At 35.3% G+C, this 20567-nt stretch overlaps 1 protein-coding gene across 2 annotated transcripts; it reads left to right on the top strand.

The window, feature by feature from the left end:
* Positions 1 to 391: 391 nt before the first annotated feature.
* Positions 392 to 20243, top strand: LOC137387608 (uncharacterized). Of its 2 annotated transcripts, none has more exons than XM_068074076.1 (6): positions 392 to 517; positions 4677 to 4885; positions 13239 to 13502; positions 15391 to 16126; positions 16626 to 16755; positions 19584 to 20243. In XM_068074076.1, the coding sequence occupies exons 1-4, from the start codon at positions 408 to 410 to the stop codon at positions 16116 to 16118; spliced, it is 1311 nt and encodes a 436-aa protein (XP_067930177.1). In that variant the 5' UTR covers positions 392 to 407; the 3' UTR covers positions 16119 to 16126; positions 16626 to 16755; positions 19584 to 20243. The 2 variants fall into 2 exon arrangements, with proteins under 2 accessions (XP_067930177.1, XP_067930176.1); XM_068074075.1 differs by having other exon boundaries at positions 16619 to 16755.
* The last annotated feature ends 324 nt before the right edge of the window (positions 20244 to 20567 follow it).

Raw genomic sequence — 20567 nt, 5'->3', positions numbered from 1 at the left:
CATGTATACATGGCTATTTAGTTTGTATCATGTACGATTTCCACAATGAGGACACATACTAAATAGGTTCCTTTTAAATTTCTCCTGCTACTAATATAGCGCACATCCGCTTATACTGTACAAGAGAGTCTCACGGCGCATAAACCGCGCTATTGATACTAATGCAATGATATATTATCATTATCACTTATAGACGATCAAAAATCTTATCTCCTGCCGGCTCAGCCAATCAGATTTTTCTCCAATCTGCCATCTTGTGGTCTCATTACTGACAATAAAAGCCCGAGTTCTGATGCGAAAGCAGTAATCAGTGATCAGGGTTATGCCTAGATGTCATCTTCGTGAGTTGGTGGCACCTTATGAGCTTTAGTATATCATCGCTGAAGTGAAGTCTAATTCACGGCTGAATGCATCCAACAAGCTTTTACAAAAGCCTGTGCCTAGTTAGTCGGAATGCAGAGAGCTGTAACCTGCACAGGGGTGAAGACGACGTTGACTCAATGCAGCCTTTAAGAAGGTAAGTAGCACAAACTGGATTACTTAGCTTTAAGGCTGTAAGTAGCACATACTGCATTACTTACCTTAAAGGAGGTAAGTAGCACAAACTGGATTACTTACCTTTTAGGAGGTAAGTAGCACAAACTGCATTACTTACCTATAAAGAGGTAGGTAACACAAACTGGACTACGTACCTTTTTTCGGAGGTAAGTAGCACAAACCGGTTTTCTTACCTTTTAGGAGGTAAGTAGCACAAACTGCATTACTTACCTATAAAGAGGTAGGTAACACAAACTGGACTACGTACCTTTTTTCGGAGGTAAGTAGCACAAACCGGTTTTCTTACCTTTTAGGAGGTAAGTAGCACAAACTTCATTACTTACTTTTAAGAAGATAAGCAGCACAAACTGCATTATTTACCTTTAAAGAGGTAAGTAACACAAACTGGACTACTCACCTTTTAGAAGGTAAGTAGCACAAACTTCATTACTTACTTTTAGGAGAATAAATAGCACATACTGTATTACTATTTACCTTTTAGGAGGTAAGTAGGCTAAACTTCATTACTTACCTATATAAATGTAAGTAGCACATACTGTATTACTTACCTTAAAGGAGGTACATTTAAGTAGCACATACTGTATTACTTACCTTATCAGAGGTACATGTAAGTAGCACATACTAAGTTACTTTTGATCCTTTGAACTTCTCAGCTTATGCTTGGAAATCAGAGAAGCCCAGACCGTGTTTCAGTTCATAGAATTGGCAGACCACAAATATCTAATAAGCAACTACTACCACCTTGTAATGAGCACCCCACCCTTGCTTTTAGTCCAACTAGCATGAGGTATTAGGCTATGATATGTAGGATCTGTTACTCTTATAATATATGTAGCTGGTTTGAGCAGTTTTAAGCTTTCTTGCTGTTACAACTTGATACAGACTCGGTTTAGAGACTTGCCTACGTGCAAAGTTCTATGGTATAAAAAGCTGTTATTGCTTTGTTACACATTTTCAAGTTAGGAAGAAAGCGTTTTGTCTTATTTAGAAAGTATCTACCAAGAGTAACTGTTCACATCTAGCATGAAAAGTAAAAAAAAGAAAACATCTTTTCATGAAAAGTTAGCTTTTTCTCTTGTTTCATGAGGCAACTATAAGCTGCATACATGTTTTTATTCCTTTTATTTAGAAACAAAATATGATCAGTAATTTGGATATCACACTTTAGATGACTTCTATTTTAAGCTTGATAAAATTAATTGATGTACATACATATGTTCAGCTTCATTGTGTATAAACTTTTAAACTTGGTGATTTTTAGAGTTCTCTGTCTGCGGTACTCAAATCAACAGCCAGTTTAAAGCTTTATCTTTGCATAATCTACACCCAGAGGTTTTGATAATTCGCATTCCTCCACTAAAAATTTCTTCTTAAATATAAACTGTTTTATTCGTATTTTCTTGACTGACTGATAGCTGGCATCATGAAAGACTTAAACTGATTAGCTTTGACTAGAAATCGAAAGACGCATCGATTGAAGCTAGCCTTAAAAACTGGTGTTTAATTGATGAAAGCAATTCTAAACCATCAATAAATTGCTCGACGTTACAGCGACGCCATCTTCGCTTTTATTGTCACGCTTATGATAACTCATGTTGCTGTTTTGAAGAAACAGCAAAATGAATACAAAAAAGAAAGTTGGTTGCTATAATCACACGTTATACATGTATTATAAGAAAAGCCAAAATCATACTTGCAGTTCTCAAGTATCAGATATCTGTGACATAATGGTTTTAATTTGTACTCACCAAAAGATGCACTCAACAATTGTATAATTGTATTGCTAATTCTATTTATCTTTTATTTAAATAGATAAGATGTATACTTAAGCTTGGTAGTTGTCCTTGTAGGCCTATAAATATATCTTTGTCTGTGTTTATGACACCTTATGGTAATAAAAAAATTTATTTATTTATTTTGTGGTATGTATCACATGTAAAAAATTTTTTTATAAAAAAATATATGTAGATGGTTGGATTGATGGATATAAACATTATTATCACTGGTCAATGTTGTTTTAGACTAATTAGACTGTGAGACAAAAAAATAAAAACAATATACGGTACGCGCTCCTACAACGTAAATAATCTGTTCCAGGAACATTTACGTTATAAGGAATTTATATTATAAAAACAATAAAATACATGTAAATAGCCTAATCCGTTCCAAGATCTTTCCAAACTCATCCCTTTGGGCATACAAAAGGGAAAAATTTGACTTCATTTTTCAATTTGTAGGCTGCACCGTAAATGCAGCATTATTAGTTTGCATCGACAACTTTTCTCCTTTTTATGATCAATCTCACTAGTTTTATAGACCATGATTTCGGCAATTCTACAATAACTTGATGGGGAGCATACATCTTCGATGCTTATATACAACGATTTGCTTATTTTTCTAAACAGCAAAGTGTACTCTTCAAAGTAAAACTAATAACAAATATTTTCTACGCCTACAATAACGCAAAATAACAAAATATCTTACAGAGAGTGGTGTCTACCTGTTCGTTGTCTATCAGTATCCAGAGGTCAAGGTTAGGATAGAAAATAACTTTTGACGATACTCTTAACTCGTGGTATTCGGATTAGTAGACCGACACTGAAAAACATGCACTAACCGATCCCCCTTGTATCGATGAACAATGTGCAGCTACCCTATTCTCTGTTTTGTTGACACATCTGGCGATATATCACGACAAACTAGATTGTCGCAAAATATATACATGTAGTAGGTATAACACTATACGCAAGTCGTGTTTTCTTTCGCAAATGCTTTGAGATAGATTAACATTTAAATCAAATTTGAAAATTCGCCCGACTTGGCACTTAACGTTTTATAGAATTTTTTACGTAGTAAAAAGCAAAAATTTCACATAAATTCTTTCTATATTTTTATCTATTTTTCTATCTGAAACTTCTGTTATAGGAGGTATACGTTATAAGGCGTCTACAGTATATATACAAAAGACAAGATGTTTGTGTTTTTGTCATAATTGTGAGTAATACACTTGAGTTGTACACTGCGAGTAACAAACGTAAGTCTTAGACAAGATATAACTTTGACTGCAAGTAGCTTAAAATCATCCTTTTTATCTAATAATCTATATCCCAGATTGCCAGCTACTTGACAAGAGGTTTATAAAAAATGGTTTTTTCGACATAACAACCACAAGAAGAACTAATTACATGAGCAGAGACTTGATAAACTTGTTCCCTACAATGTCAGCAACACCAGATCAATATTAGCATTACATCGATACCACAAGTAGAATATTTAGAGGCATGCGTTTTTATACGAGCTAAAACAAAGTCCCTTTTACTAGACTGGAATAAAAATGCCTGTAAACAGTTAACCTCACTTCACCCTGACTGCAAGTGTAATAATGACCCAAAATCATTTGTACTAATCTAAAGCATCTTGTCTCTGTCATAAACCAACAGTAATCATTCCACATTTTTATTTTTTAGTGTTGTAGTACTTTAATTTTAGCTTCAAAAGTATTTCGACTTGTTTGTAACTATTTTTTAATAAAACAAATGCGCTGAATCTTGATGATCATTGGCTATTTCAAAGATTTCATTAACCAATACTAAATCATCATCATGGCCAATACTAAATCATAAACAAATTTGCTTGAAGGAAAACTGCATGCCAACGTTCTCAATGAATTGCTCAACAGATTTGACCACTAAAGTTGAAGGTAGCAATTATCTAGCTTTGCCCGCTACTAACCTAGTTACCTAATCAGAATCCCTCAACAAGAATCCCTTTAGAAGCAAAAACATTGATAGGTTATTAATTGCACTTGTCATGGGTTCTGTTCATTTCCATTACATGTCATGCGACGGACTGTTGCGAAATTTGCTAGACACAACATGTTCGCTTCATGTGTTTCCTTGCATATGTTGAAATCAACACCCTTTAAATAATACAGCTATTTTTAATACTTCAGTCTTACAGGGTTGAAATATGGAGCACTCGTTGCTACCGGAAGGCTTGGCTTGTTAACAATATTCCCTGATCTCAGAATGACAGATCATTAACTTTTTAATTAGTTCAAATTGGTAGATCGATCAAACGTCACAAATTTTGTGAGTGTAGTCTAATCTTTTTGATAGAGTGACGAGTGTAGCTGACATCTTGGACAGCAAACGAGTTGACCCAGAGGTCATCCTAAGCAGCATTGGGTTTGTTCAGCACGACATGTCTCTTCTGCAAAGACTTCCTCATCGGTTTTTCGTTTCCCAACGAGATCAAGTTCTTACCAAGCAGTTCCTTTCTATGCACCCAGAATTCCAGGAGAGTGAAGAACATGAAGCTCTCTCAGGTGAGCCATCTTGTTGCATCATATCATAGCTTATAAATCTTTGTTTACTAACTACTAGCTGATTGAAAAGTAATGTTTGACAGTTTTTCATGCGTAGACAGTTGCTGGTAGTCAGAAGTGAGAGACTGAATCAGCCATCTTGGATCCAATGACCAAAGGCTTGCGTTCTTTTTTCTGCAAGTCAAAGACTAAAGCAAACTAACTAAGGCCTTATATATATACTCAGTATCAGGTCTAGAGTGACTTCTTTAAAAAGGACTACTCTCGCTTTAAACAATTTAGCTCAAGTCATTCTAACTCATAGCCTTAATACATCTTAATCTTTTAGGTATTTGTGTTATCTTACCTGTTCCTTGATGTCACACAACCTCGTTTTTACCAAACACAAATTGATCACCATCGCTCCCTAAGATACACCACATTTTTACTTTACATTCCTTTGACTTTTTTTAATGATTTCCACTGGCTTATCTCAAACCACCTTACCATACCCAACTGTTAGTGAGTGGTACAAAAGTGTATTTTTAGTTTCTTTCATCAGGAGTAGATCTGTTATCTAGTATTTCAAATCGCTCTAGAACAATGCTGCTAACTTGGAATAGACAAGCAATGTTCTAGAGCCAGCTTGTAGGAAGTCGTATAATGCAAACGCGGAAGTTTCATCATAAGCGTACTCCTGCTGCTTGAGTTTTTCCTGTTAAACTTCAAACAATTGATATGTTTCCTTACGCGTTGTCATGGGGTTGTAGGATAGCTGTCCTGGGCAGTACTAAAAACTAATTTTAACTTACTTCCCTGATAACACTGTGATAAAACTTGTGAGATCCGTGATGTGCACAGATTTATTTTGGGTGTATGTAAGTAAATGCTTTGTTCCATTCTATTTCTGGTTCCTATAGCAAGAGCTCGTGACGTTTAGAAAGAAATATGTGCACTTTAATGGTGAGGATGCAAATATATAATAAAGAGCATTATGCTATAAAATAATGTTTCTGTTAAGCGGGTTGAAAAGCCTTGTGGCCTGATGATGTCATGCCTAAACGCTGTATTTAAATTTGTGTTACCTAATGACGCTGAACACCGCTATCAATTTAGATTAACGTCTGGCTCTGAACCGTCAGTGTTTGATTTTGTAAGAACTTTTTCACTCTTTCGTAGTTTGGCTATCAAGACAAAGTTCTGAAGCTCATTCCATTAAAAATTAATTAAAAAGTTTATATAGCTGTGCGTTAATCAGTCTTGTTTAATATGGCCGCCTTATGCTTGTTGGTGAAGTATTTACAAAATTTTAAGATACACAAAAGACATTGATTGGTACAAAATGGTAACATATTGTAATTTGACCAATCAGAATAGAGCTTCCTGAGGCTGCAAGCATTACATCTGATTCCTTGTATAGCAATGATTTTAATTAGGCTGAATAAAAAAAATGTATGAAATGGGCTCGTCGATCTTAGGCTGAGCCTACTATTTTTCTTATTAAACACAAATACCTTGTTTAACATGACAGTCAGTTTTTTAAGCAAAAATATTTTCAAACCTTTATCTTCACATTTGCAAGACAACTTTTTAAAATCGAGATTTCACACCATATCACTATTTGCTGTTTTTCTGTACTGCCTTTGTCTAGATTATTGACCTTTTGCCTTTTGCCTATCGCTAAAACGTCTCATGCACACCTTTGTGAATATGATATATAACCAGAGCTAAGTTGTTCCTAAATTTACACTTTTTTCAGTGGCTTCTGCTTCAGACCTTGTCTTTCGGTTGGTTATAGAAACCTTTACAAACATAAACCATGCCTGGGAATTTCCAAAAAAGTTCATAACAGTAAGGTTGCTCCTATTACGTTGATTTCTTCAAAGAATTATTGCATCTCTTTGGGAAGAGTGGCAACACTTTTAAGGTCAAGCAAGCTACTTGTAAAATGAGCTGGGCATAAATGCTTGCAATTAAAATACATTGTTGAGAACCAATAGAGAGACCACGTTTTATGAGACAATTGAATTAGTCGTAGGCTTATGATTCACCGGCGTTTGTAATGCTTGCTTTTTGCCTACTTTTGACATTGCCCAATAGAATTTGATATGGTCAATAACAACGCTAGTCAAGTGGCAAGCATTAGGCAAGAGCGATATATGTACTTGCAGCTTTGTTATGATTAGCTCTGTGAAATTGTTTTCATAATGAAACGCAAAGCGTACAAAAGTTATTTACATGTATAGTAATATAAAATAATGTTTATATATAATGGACAACGATACTGCTCTAGATCTCTCATGCACACTTCGCAGAAAGATCATTGCTAGGTTAAACTATTTCATGGTAGTTTTTTGCAACGCCTCTTTTTTCGCTTCCAGTATACATCGTTTTTCAAAATTTTCAACCTGCCAAATTAGTGATTTAAAGAGATTATAAATTGTGTGACAGCTGATTTAATCTACTGCTGGTAGATCGACAGGCAGATGCCAGTTAGAGCCATTCATGCCATGTGATTTCTGTAGGAGGTGATTTGAGATTGTGGAATTGCCATTCAAACCACTCATCTTAATGAACTAAACATGGTAGGTAGGTTAGACCAGCTCTTGCCTGTTAAATATACCACAGGAGATCTGACCATGCCTCTGTTTTCAACATGAAGTGAATATTTCTAACTTTAATCTTTAACTTTAATTTAACTGCAACAGCACATTTTATTCCAACAAATGATCTTTCCAAATATTTTCATCTTCTTACCTTAATTGATGTAGAGTAAACATTTAGCATAGGTAAAGGTTTCAAGATCTTTCATGGTTGTGTCCTCATTTTTTACAGGACAGTTAAACACATTTTTCAACACATTCAAACTTATGTGATATGAACAAATTGCATGCAACATCTAACAATTATTTTGAAAAAATCATTGCCAGCTACTTTAACAATCTTCCACCTAATATTCGTTCTCTTAGCAAAAAAGAAAAATGATATACCTACACTAATTGAAAATTATTTATTTAATTTTACTGGCCCTTTTTTGTTTTATTAGTCTTGTTTAACTTCGAAAAATTTTTTATTTGAAATAAAATTATTGCTAATAAAGTACTATAATATGCAATTACGTAAATTTGTCTCGGCTAAAAGAGATGCTAGTAGTTTAACTGAATAGTTTGTTTCTCTGGACAAGCTGATCGGTTGATGTTTACCACAGGTATGATTTGTGTTCAAAAAATTCTTATCTATTTACTATCTACAAGCTTGGGACTCATACTATAGTTTGTCTTAATTTCATTGCTGAACATGCTGGTGGAAGCATATCGCTATAGTACTTAGTTAGTCAGGCCTCCCGAGTGCCAGCACATAATGTGGTAATGTTGTCCCACAAGTGTTTCTCATCACAAAAGCTTGAGGCAGTGTTGCTCTTTTCTAACCTTAGCTCAAAAGTCTGCAGCATGAAATGCTACAAACAAAATTCATGAATGTTTGACTATAGATATAGATCAGTGCTTCCGGATTAAGGTTGCTTGAACCCCTAAGGGGTTTGAGTTTGCGAGGATGTTGAAATCAACTTTCAGATCTTCTATATATCAAAAATGAAGACCGTAAGGCCATCAATCCTAATAATGTTTTACGCATTTTACTCACCCACAAGGAAACACATTGTGATCGGATAAAAGGTAAAAAATAGTCAATGACCATAAAGTAAAGTTGTTTCATTTATATGCTGCTGTATAAAACATTAGGCTTTTTGTAGAATGACCTTTCAATGACCTTTTTGTTTCATTCAATACGGAGAGGGGTGTGAGATCACCCTAATCAGTCGTAGGAAGTTTAGCAATGAAAATGAATAGGAAAGTACTGCTACAGACTGCTGTTCACTTTTGTCTTAGACATCAAAAATTGTTTTGAACTTCAGGCGTGTAAGACACGCTACAGGTCAACACCTTTTATCACAACCTTTATGTGTTGTGATCAAGTTTTGATGCAAAGTAGTTTGAGCAGCAGATTTAGTGTAACAACTAGATAAGTAGAAGTCACGTTCTTAGTTCATATTATGATCGGCAACTATCAAAAGTTCTGCTAAATAACATACCCTAGGACACTTATATTTCGCTAGTATTTAGTTTCGTGAGTAGCACACAGAGTAAAATTTCGCTGCAACTTAATTTCGCAGCTCTGATGAGTGCGAAAATATAGTGATGTGAAAATAAATACAGTGGAACAAACAAATTAGATTCCTCAGGTCCGGTCGTCTTGTAAAAAAAAGTTGTTATATTTGCGACTAGTTTGTAATTGTAACCCGCAGGTATAAATGTATGGCAGAAATCGATAATTCAACGTGATCGCTTGCTGCCATTTGTTTCTTGGACTATCAATGACGTCTCGGTCCTTTCCGTCGTGACCGATATGGTACGAATATTAGATCTCAATTATTTATAGCAAGCTATGGCCATGGCACGTTTTGAGTTCACAATATTTCAAATTTAAAAAAAATCAAATACAGTACATGTCTCATAGAAAAGAAAATAGATAACAACCAACATCACAACCAGAACTGTATAACATGGTTAGACCTGGTGAGGGTTGTTATCGTTTTTGGTTGGCAGTAAAATTCATCACTACAATAAGTATTATTTAATTGTATGACTTCACCTACCAGACTTTCATCCTCATCAGTTACAAATTCGGTGACTAAACTGATATCATCATCTTCTTCGTTTGTCTTGGCTTTTCCAAAAAAACTTGTTATCCTAATTTGCTTTGCCATGCTGCTCATTCGGTGTATTAACGAATTTACTAGAAATTTCCCAATGAGCTCAATCACACACAAAATTATCTGCATTTCTAATATCACGATTTTGTTGTGGATATCAATGAACTACAGGGCCGTATTCCCTTGGACAGATGGCCGGCTAAGACGCCCCAACTTTTTAGGAATTTCATAGTCCAACGGCTATAGAAAGGTTTTTATCGCTGTAGAATATCACTTTATTCGAAGCCATAGATACAAACATCAACTTTTTATAGTTCTTAGGCATCATTATTATCTTCATCAGCGGCAAAATATTCTTGTTAACGACTTTTATAAAGGTTTGCAAAATATCAAGTTTTAGCAAACATCTGCTTGCCCATATCCTACTTAATGAACTTGAAATAAAATCGGCAAAAATGATCTTTGTTAAAACGCTTAAAAAAAAGATGTCTTCTTTCTGAGCTTTTTAACTGCATACAAGTTTTGCCTGTTTTAATTTTAAAACGTTTTGTCAGTCACATCAGCTAAAACAAAGCAAATCTCAAAAAATAGAAAAATGTTGATACTTGCCAATAAAATTTTTTAAAACTTCACGTGAGAGGCTGGGCTGAGGCCCTACATAAGAGAAACCTGTTGAGAGCTTACAGCACCCCCCCCCCTTCTCCACACCACAGATGTTCATAACTAGTCGTCTAACATTAGCCCCCCAACTTGCAACCAGTGAATACAGGCCTGCGTAGAACATAGCTATTTAATTTCGAATTTTCGCTAGTTCGTTATGATAGTTTAGTTTCGCGCATGAATCTTTCGCGTGATGATGACTCCGCGAAAACGCGAAAGTTAGATGCCGCGAATACTTAAGTGTCCTAGGGTATACTAAGTTTTCATACAGGAATAAGCATAGTGACACACTCCTACATGGCGCTGCAATGTCATCACGGAAACAGCCGTGTCGCTTTCATTCTGTCATACGTATAGCTGTACGATGTCATTCTGATTCAGTGTCGCTGTTTGGAAACGCAACACCGTGCGATGCGCTGTCTTTGTGCCAGGGAAACAGCCTTAGCGACCAACGACGTCGCACTTGTTTGTGAGCATAGGTTTTGCTTTCCTGTCTCTTCATACGCAGAAATATGCCTTGACATAAGGCATCATACAATCATCGTCCGACTATTATAGGGCCCTATGTAAATGTGATCTGCTTGTCGGCCCAATGCAGCGCTTTGGTACAGGTGCACCCGTGCGCCGCTACACCAGCTGCATGGGAATTTAGTAATGTAATAGTGGCAAACTGTTGAGCAAATCAATGTTGTGCAACAGAGACAACCGCATCCCAGCTTTGTGATTGCATATGATAGATATCCAGAGTGATCTTTCTAAAGGTGCTTTGGGTTGTATTACAGTTCTGAGAAACTGTCTTATAATAATAAAACTGGGCAAAAAATTGAAATAATAACCAGTGATTTTCAGTAGACAAACGTTCTTAAAATGATTAAGCTCTTTGGTTGAAGCGAGAAGTAAACACAACGATTCTCTTTGAAAACATGCCGTTCATAATAGAAGTTTTACTTTAGCTTCTGATTTTTTACTTCTTCACGCCCCACCCTTCACATCCTCAGCGCATTGCAGATTGTCAGCTAAAGCCACACTTTCACTGCGTTTCACACAGAAGGGGAAGAGATGGAGGACAGTAGGGAAAGGGGAGGGGGAGGGGGAGGGGGAGGAGAGAGAGAGAGGATGAAATAGAAGTCAACACGGATTCGAACCAATAACAAGAGAGCCAAGTCTCTTGGATTGAAAACTATTATTCCTAAACTAATTCTGAGCAAATGAATCTGATCTATTGCATGAGAAGAACTGGAAGGGGAGTGGCACTACTTTATGTTCAGCTCTAAGCCCCATTAACCGCAGAATAAAGTATTATTATAAAGTAATTTGTATAAAAAGGCATTATTTAAAGACTTGCAAAAAATCAAGTAGTCAATCGCATAGTACTACAAGAAATTAAATCTATCTATCTCATGCTATTAAAAATAACAAATATCTAAATACAATGTACTTTTAGTATGATTTGTATTAGCAACTTGTGGACTGCACTAATCGTTGTTTGTTTAAAAGGCTGTATCTATGCTATAGACTAGAAAGAACCAAAATAACCAGCGTTCTTGCGCTGTAAATGTCATTTCATGGTGGCTCTAAAGTGGCATGAACAGAGCAACGATCTGTCCGTGTCAACCAGTGCGAATACTGAAAAATAGCCGTTCTACTTGTTTCTTACAAAAGACTAAAAAGATTCAAGCTTGGTTACTAGCACTATTGCTGCTCACCCAATACTTGTGAGTAACTGCTTTTATTTGTAACTTGGTAAATATCTAATCTCCAAGATGACAAGCTTGTTTGGTGTCAATTCTACAACAAATGAGACTTGTTGCTAGAGCAAATTTCGCTTTAAGTTGGAAAGCAAACTTTGATGATTATTCTAAGTTGAATGGAATAGGAATATACGGTAGATAAACGATGATAATAAGGGTTATATTTGAGTTTTTCTACCCAGTAATGGCTAGTACAGACATGTTTGAGAATTAAACTCACCAAGAGATACTAAGATGAGCATAATATTGTCAGGTGAATTAGTGTCTTAGTTGTCAAATCTACCGAATCTAACAGGATCCTTCAATAATTAGATTCACTTTTCATTCACCTAAATGACTATGAGACCGACTTGCAACAACCGCCCTAAAAACTGTCAAACTTTTATCCCCCTGCTGACTTTTGGGAGGTTGCAGAACGTTGTCAATTGACCTTTTCTACCAGAGTTCATCGGAACCTCAGCAAATGATGGTCAGATCAATCAATAATGCTGGTAGACAGAACTATTATACTATAAGTTACATGTCATTCTACTAGAGCAGCAGATGTTGGTTTCATGTAATATCCTGCTGTATTATTATATCTGACAATACCCACTGCCCTCTCACCAGCGTAGTGAATTATTAGGGTAAACACAGACTATAGAGCACAGTACAAGGTTGCTGAATGTGAACAACAAATTCCTAACATTGAGTCTTCTCAAGAAGTTAATCCTAACACTCTATCGTATATCACTTTGTCTCCTTTCATGACACGTGATGACATGTGAGATGTCGCAATATGTGATGTTACTAAAGCTGCGTCACATATGATTAAACTTTCTTGGGGTTCCTTGGTTACGGAACGCAATTGTTCTACAAACGTGTATTATAGATAGATCTATATAAACTTTATTGTCACAGGTAAATGTCATTTAGAGCAAATTAGACCATGAGAAGACTAAGAGAGTAAATTATGTGTATTGAAAGAAAAAGCTCTTTTGCATAGATCTGTTCTGCCATGTAAGTTGGTGAGGTGTTGGTGTCTGGTATAAGGTGTTGTGAATTTTTTGGGGAAGTGCAGATTGGAGAATTGGGTACAACAAGTATTGCTTGCAACTTAATTGAACACAATTTTTAGCAAACTAAAATAACTATTGATGTTTAGCTGAAGCCGGTTACAAAAAAATTTAATGAATGCTTTGTACAAATAATTAATGTTTAGTTTTTATGCTATATAAGCAACGATTATATAATAATTAATTGTTTTCTATAGCTGTTGCTGAGATATTTACTCGCATTCCTCCAAGTTTTCACGACATAAACCCGAGTGAACCTTGTACACAGCTGCACAAGATTATCGCCTCACACTCTCCTCTTGCCCGGCAGCGACTTATGAGACAGTCAGCTGTGTTTGCATCAACGGATATTATGCACGTCACTCCAAGAACACCAGTTAGAGGAGATTCTGTAAGCTCTAAAAAGAGGCATCGAAGTAAAGGCCCAAGTTCACTAACTACTATTGGAGAGATCGGATCATGTAAGTACCTGCATACTCTTGTCACGGGTAAAGATGTCACAGAGATATGTGTTACATAACAGGGAGTTACAATATGACAGTATGCAGGCCAATCCTTTTTACCGATGCAGGCACCATGTTGTTTGATGGTATCCGCCCTAGTTTCAGCTTATTTAGCTTGTTTGGTTTGTTCAGAGGTCTTTCGCATCTTTTGCAACCCATTGGCTAACTCTATGAGCAACAAATGCACTTTTTGCATTTTGTAAATACCTTAAACACAATAAATCTGCTAATAACATCATTATCTTTGCGGCTAACAATAGCAATGATAGTAATAAAACTGATAAGTTGACAAAGCCTTTGTACCACATAAACATCGAGGTTGTCTCTGAATTGTGTCTGATGCAGAAGATATTTGACTCCAATGTAAGCGAACTTTATGTGATATGATGGGATAGCAGTGGTTGTACTATTTCACTTAGCTTAGGTAACAACAGGCTGATGTCGTAGGATTACATGTATATGCAAACAAAGCGGAACAGATAGCTTGTAGGCACTATGAGAGTGGAAGGTGACAAGTAGCCACTGCCAGTCGTTAGTTAAGTCTTTGTCCTGTATGGCGAAAATACCCGATAAACTGCAAAGGTTATGTTACGTATACTAGAAGACATTTTTATGGTAATAAGTGCATATTTACATGAAAAATTCATTATTGTTCCGCTTAGTTAGGCATGGCATTCATAAGTTAATAAGATAAAAGGGTACATGTGAATGTAATGATGAGCCCCTGCCTCTACTACTATAACTCCTACTACTACTAGTGATTGTAACTCCTATGACTAATATTAGTAACCACTACCACTTCTAGTGATTGTAACTCCCATGACTAATACTAGTAACTACTACTACTACTAGTGATTGTAACTCCCATGACTAATACTAGTAACTACTACTACTAGTAATTGTAACTCCCATGACTAATACTAGTAACTTTTGCTACTACTACTAGTGATTGTAGCTTCTAAGACTAATACTAGTAGCTTCTGCTACTACTGCTAGTAATTGTAAATCTTATGACTAACACTAGTACTACTGGTAGTGATTGTAACTACTATGACTAATACTATTAACAACTCCTACTATTAACTATTAAAGCACTTTTGGACTCCATGTGTGTAGGTGATATACTATTGAACACAAACATGGCATTCAAATTTCACTTACATATCCCTCACAATTGTACGAAAAATTTAGTAGATTTTTGCTTTGCTTGGCATACATTATGGCACACAAGAACAGAGTCCTTCAACAGTAAACAAGAGCATGCATGACAATATACTGGCAAATGCTGTAGCCTGAGATCTTTATAAATGATTTTTATGGTTTTAGGCTACAATATTTGAACACTTGAACACTTACTTGCCTTATGACAAACACATTTGGATACTGCTAGAAACGTTTTATTTGATTCGTAGGTCATTAATAGAGTAATTCCTATGTAAACCACATAACAGCCAATTGCCATGAGGAAGATAACTGCAAGTTTATAGATGTGCAGTAGACTAAACAACTGCTTACTTCACAATAGATATTTTTTGTCATTGTGTTGTGAGTGTTTTAGTGACTGCAGCAAACTCATGATGATTACTTCTAGTTCGACAACTACTACTGCTGTCAAATTCTTCTGCTACTGCTACTAGCTCCTTGCAATAGATTTGGTCATAAAAGGCGTTTACCTTGAGCTTAATAAATACTAGACTATGAAGGCTCCTAAAGCTATGAGCTTTTCATCACTTTTAGAGGTAGAAAACTCAAGTAAAATGACTGCGATTGAGTTTCCTTCACCCCGATTATCTATAGTCTTACATTAAAATAGTTCTTGAGTAATAATGTCCATCTACTTATTTAGTTGCAGCTAAACCACCTAGCTCAGCATCTGGAGGTTCCTTATCTTCCTGTGATGTTACTGATGAGTCCTCAGATGGTGAACATTCACCTCTTGTCCTTAAAAATCGTCAGCCTATTCTCCACCTCTTCAATCAGAACCACGTTATCAACATTCTCGCGAGACACTCTACATGTAAGTCACAAAGTTCTGGTGATGAAGACAGTGATATGAACAGGTCTCCGAAACCAAATTCAATATTTTATCCTGGTGGTACTTTCTCTCAATTGGTAACTCAAGCCGTCTGCAGCTCAAGCAAAGATGGTAAAGATACTGACATTGGTGACCAAAACTCACCCAGACATAATGTTAGGTTCAGCGAACAAGAAAGTTCTCCAGAATCGACTGCATCTCCAACTGAAGGCATATACTTCACTCACTCTGATAAACAAAATGGGAAATATACTGCGGACCAAAATTTATGCGCTTCTCAAACGTTTACAGCGAGTCAAGGACTTAAAACGGAGCAGAACAAAGTTTTGCGGAGGCAATCGACGGTTCACAACCCAGCAGAATCTAATATAGACCTATCTTCTGCTGAAATTACTCGAAAGGGTGACAGAGACAATGAAGATCCAAAGGTATCGATTAATTCAAAGCCAAGTGTTAAACCCATACATACATACACCATACGAAAAAGAATATGCGGCACATCGAGAATGGGAGACATAGACGCTGAAGGACATAAATAGCACTCATGGTAAATAAATAGAATATAGTTTCCTAACATAAAGTAGTGGAATTTACTCAACAGATGTTAACAATAACAATGAAACAATTATTTTTGCATGGTTATGCCAGCTAGTTGTAAAGTGTTATGGTTTGAAGCAAATACATCACAAACTTAAATATCACAACTAAAAACTAATATTAAAGTTTAAACTGTTTAAAAATAAAACTAGTAATAAATAAATATGGAGGAAAATAAAGATGCCTAATGATAAGTTAGGAGCACCAACAGATGGAGAGATGATTTGCGCAAATTATTAGTTATAAGGAAAGCGGATAAAGCATTTCATAGAAAAGAGACTGTTACCCTCAACTAAATGCCAACTGACTGTAAAAAAGATTAACAGCGATTCATTTAGCTTCGGCTGGTTTCCTTGTTAGAGCTCCGCCCTCGTAAGCTGCCATTACTCATCCTCCAGTTTTTTTAGTGAATTATAAATTTGACACGATTTAATTTTATTAGTTTTTAGGTCGTTAACTAGAACATTATGACATGATTATCGCTAAAACTGGCCTTTCGACATTTTGATCTGGTTGGAGAGACGGGTATGGCTGGAGCAGAGGTATCACACTAATGGATAAGTCTCAACTTCTAACAAGGTTGGTGCTGTCTCTGTTAACAACAGCAATATTTGGCTGATAAATGCCATCGCTCACACTTGGTCTAAATTATAAAATGTTGGAAAATCGCCAACATTGCTGAGACTAAGAGAAAATATAGCTGAATAAAGTGACAAGGCTGTTCAAGGTAGCTAATCTTTATGATGGGAGAATTATAGCGAGAATATTTGCTTTTATTGATTACAGGTCAAATAAAAGAATTTTTATGTACGTGTATACAACAACAAAGTTTAATTACGTGCTATCACAGTCACAGGTTTTCAAACAAAACATCAGAACATTAATATCTTGTCATTTTTATCTGTCACCCAAAATGTCTGAATCATCAGTGTAAAAGCACTTTTAATCTACTGTCTAATTATAGCCATGATTCATTTTTTCATCATAACGAAGGGTTTTCCATTATCTGATAACATCAGATATGATATCAATCGAGAGATTGAATCAAACAAGTTGGTAAGAATATTAGACACATTATTTTATTGCCAGCATAAATTTCAAATGCTTTTTAGGAAGCCTTCAAGGACATATATGTTAGCCAAGCCTGCCCATTTTGGAAGCACTTCGTTCGTTCTAAAATATGCATTATAATTAATTGATTAGTCTTAAATATGTAATGTTAAAACTGAATGATGAATAATGCTTCAAGAGAATACTTTTACTAGACAAATATAGACATACTATAAGAAGATTGAAATAATTTATAGTGTTTATAATAAAGTAAAAAATTCTGTAATGGTGTAAAAACATATTACATGAAAGAAAAATACAAACTTAAAAACCAGCTTTGCTAACCTTTAAAAGTTTGGTAAAATCAGCTCATGTTTACACTCGAAACCGACTTGAACCTTCTCCGTATAAGTGTGTAAATAATCCCTCAGAGATCAAGTATCATGTCTACTTAGATTACTGCAAGCAGAGGCTGAGTGTGTTTTTAAGAGTACCTATTGTTGTACAAACATGTAACTCTGTGATCCTAGCTGAACATGTCTGAGTCTGGTGACAAGAATACCTCAACAGTTGGCGACATGCCCAGCCTTAAAGGTGAACTTGCACAAATTTGTACTGGATTTTATTAAAAAGTGTCAGTATTTTTTTATCATTCGCAATTATATTTGATGTTTGAGGGGATCTGACTGCCAGGATGTTTCAAGATTAAAATCAACAAAACTTGATCATGATTAAAATGATCAGATCAACCGAAAGTGCGATTATGATGTCCATAGTAACAAAAAGACCAACAGAATAAAAATGTGTAATGCTGTGACTTGAACGCAATAGCTGATATCAACTATAGCAACTAGTGATGTCACTTGGCGTGTATTTTTCTTGCAAGCATTTTATCCGCCATCAAGTTTTGTTGATTTGAATCTTGAAACATCCTGGCAGTCAGATCACCTTAAGCATCAAAAACACTCGCAAATTATAGAAAAATACTGATACTTTCTGATACAATCCACTAAAACTTTGTTTCCAGTTAATCTTTAAAATGCAGAGAGTAATTTAAGGTCTGGTCACCACCAGAGGCTTTTTGAGAATTGAACCACGGTGTCAGGCTGTGTCCACCAGGTGTCCACTAGGCTACCACTGCTCTCTGTAGAGCCCCACAACCAATCATGTGCAATCGCATCATAAACTTTATATTTTTATATCTTCACGATTATATCTTTAGCTAACAAAAGAGTTGAGTCTTCAGTAATACTCCCTTACAACAATTACATCAAAAAAACAAACCACTGAATTATTTAAAACTATTTTAGCTAGCGTACAATTGACATCTCCAACACAAGTAAAATGCATTGTATCTATACTCTAGTACACTGAGTCACTTCATAAATGTAAGATCAACTGAGCTAAGGTCTGCTGTATTTAGTACACACCAAAGCTATTGTATGGGTGAGCCTGGCATAACTAAGTATTCTTGCAGACACGCTGTAATTGTAATAAGCCCCCCAAAATAGCCCAAAAAAGTAAAAGGCACGAAAGTGAAAATATTTTTCTGTTCCTGTTGTAACACTACTGTACACCCTATTTTGACAATTCCACATCACATTAAACAGGCCTAACTGAAACATATGGTAGGGTAAACAAGCATAGCAATTGAGAGAAATTAATCCAAGTCTGTTCTTCGCTTACTGCCCGAACAACGCAGTTTGTTCATATAAACTTTGTGAAGGCTTTTTAGTATCCAACAGTTGTAAACATGCAACCATTTATGTTTTCTCAGCAACCTATATCTCATACCGGCAGTAATAAAACAATAAAAGCCTATTAACAGCAGTTTGTTACGCTGTTGTACCTCATGTCTAATCAAAATAGTCATTTTATAGACAGCACAAGTCATATATTAGTTACCTACACTGGTAGGCCGCTATGGGTGGCTGTAGTCATTTTTTAAAAAGTGAGTTTTTACCAAAAACAGTTGCTATGAAACGGCAAGCTGATAAAGGCATAGTTTGCTAGTAGGCCTACATGTATTATATTTGTGTTATATATGAGGGCTATATTATATTTGTGTTATATATGAGGGCTATATTATATTTGTGTTATATATGAGGGCTATATCATATTTGTGTTATATATGAGAGCTATATTATATTTGTATTATATATGAGAGCTGTATTATATTTATATTATATATAAGGGCTATATTATATTATTATTATATATGAGGGCTATATTTTATTATTATTATATATGAGGGCTATATTATACTTGTATTATATATGAGGGCTATACATAGCCTCTTGCAGACTATTATGTAATGCTTTTGTCAACAACTATTTATGTACATGAATTTGTTGCAGATCTCTTCACGATGTGAGCCATGCTAACCAAGTAACAGGATTTTAACAAGGCCGGTAACATTGTTGCATGCCGAGTGTCTTCTCTTAATTTTTCAATTATAATTGGCCATTGTAAACTTTCTTGACATTATATCTTTACAATAACTAAAAGACTCATAAACGAGTTTTGTTTTTAAATAGAATTTTTTGTTAACTCCCACAAGAACTATTAGAGAAAGAACTCAAAGTCTTTAATGTTTTAATAATGCTCAGATTGTAAGAGTTGTCATTCTTTCAAAATAATTTTGATATACATATTTTCTCTTTTTACTTGTATAAGTCATTCCACATTTCTGTACTGTCACATTTTATAAATTTGTTTTTTCACTTCCATTGGAGTATTTTGCGCTGCCTTAGATTCCTCATGTTATATGTTTGCTATTGTTTTTAAAATAATTTAATAACTTTTTATGCTGCTAGCAAATGATTTATGTTACCATGTTTTAATTTTAATTACACAATTTATTTTGACATATGCAACTTCGATAATATATCTATTCGTTTTTAATATTAAAATTGTTTTTTAAAATAACGTTTCCAAGGATCTATACAAATAATAAAAATCATTTATACAACCGATCCATCCAGTAGTAAATATTGTTGTTGAATAAAAACCTTTTCGCTTGCTCAACAAAAAATTAAACTAAATGACTTTTGTACTAGTATTCTGCACAAACATTGATGTCTAGTGAAATCAAATACAACCCTCCAATACAAGAAGTTGTCTGTTTGCTAATATCAACATGAACAAGGAAGGCGTTCTTGATTTCCTATTTAGCAAGTAATCATGTACAGTTGTGCCACCTTCGTGAACTTTCCTAAATCCTAGCCTTAAATTGCTCGCTGCAACTAAGGATGTCTTCAGTTATTGAGGTCTTTTGCCATTGAACTCAGACATGTTCAGTCAAGATGTATAACGATACTCCTAAAAACACACACAGCCTC

The sequence above is a fragment of the Watersipora subatra genome, chromosome 2 (genome assembly GCF_963576615.1).
Source record: "Watersipora subatra chromosome 2, tzWatSuba1.1, whole genome shotgun sequence".
In the NCBI taxonomy this organism is placed as follows: Eukaryota; Metazoa; Bryozoa; class Gymnolaemata; order Cheilostomatida; family Watersiporidae; genus Watersipora; species Watersipora subatra.
The sequence above is the reverse complement of the archived record's forward strand: the minus strand, read 5'-3'. Positions and strand labels throughout refer to the sequence as shown.

Excerpts from the sequence above, each read along its gene's own strand:
- LOC137387608 (XM_068074076.1), top strand. The coding sequence starts at position 408 with ATGCATCCAACAAGCTTTTACAAAAGCCTGTGCCTAGTTAGTCGGAAT. Across the intron at positions 4,886-13,238 it reads AGAACATGAAGCTCTCTCAG|CTGTTGCTGAGATATTTACT; the intron begins GTGAGCCATCTT and ends TGTTTTCTATAG. Across the intron at positions 13,503-15,390 it reads TATTGGAGAGATCGGATCAT|TTGCAGCTAAACCACCTAGC; the intron begins GTAAGTACCTGC and ends CTACTTATTTAG.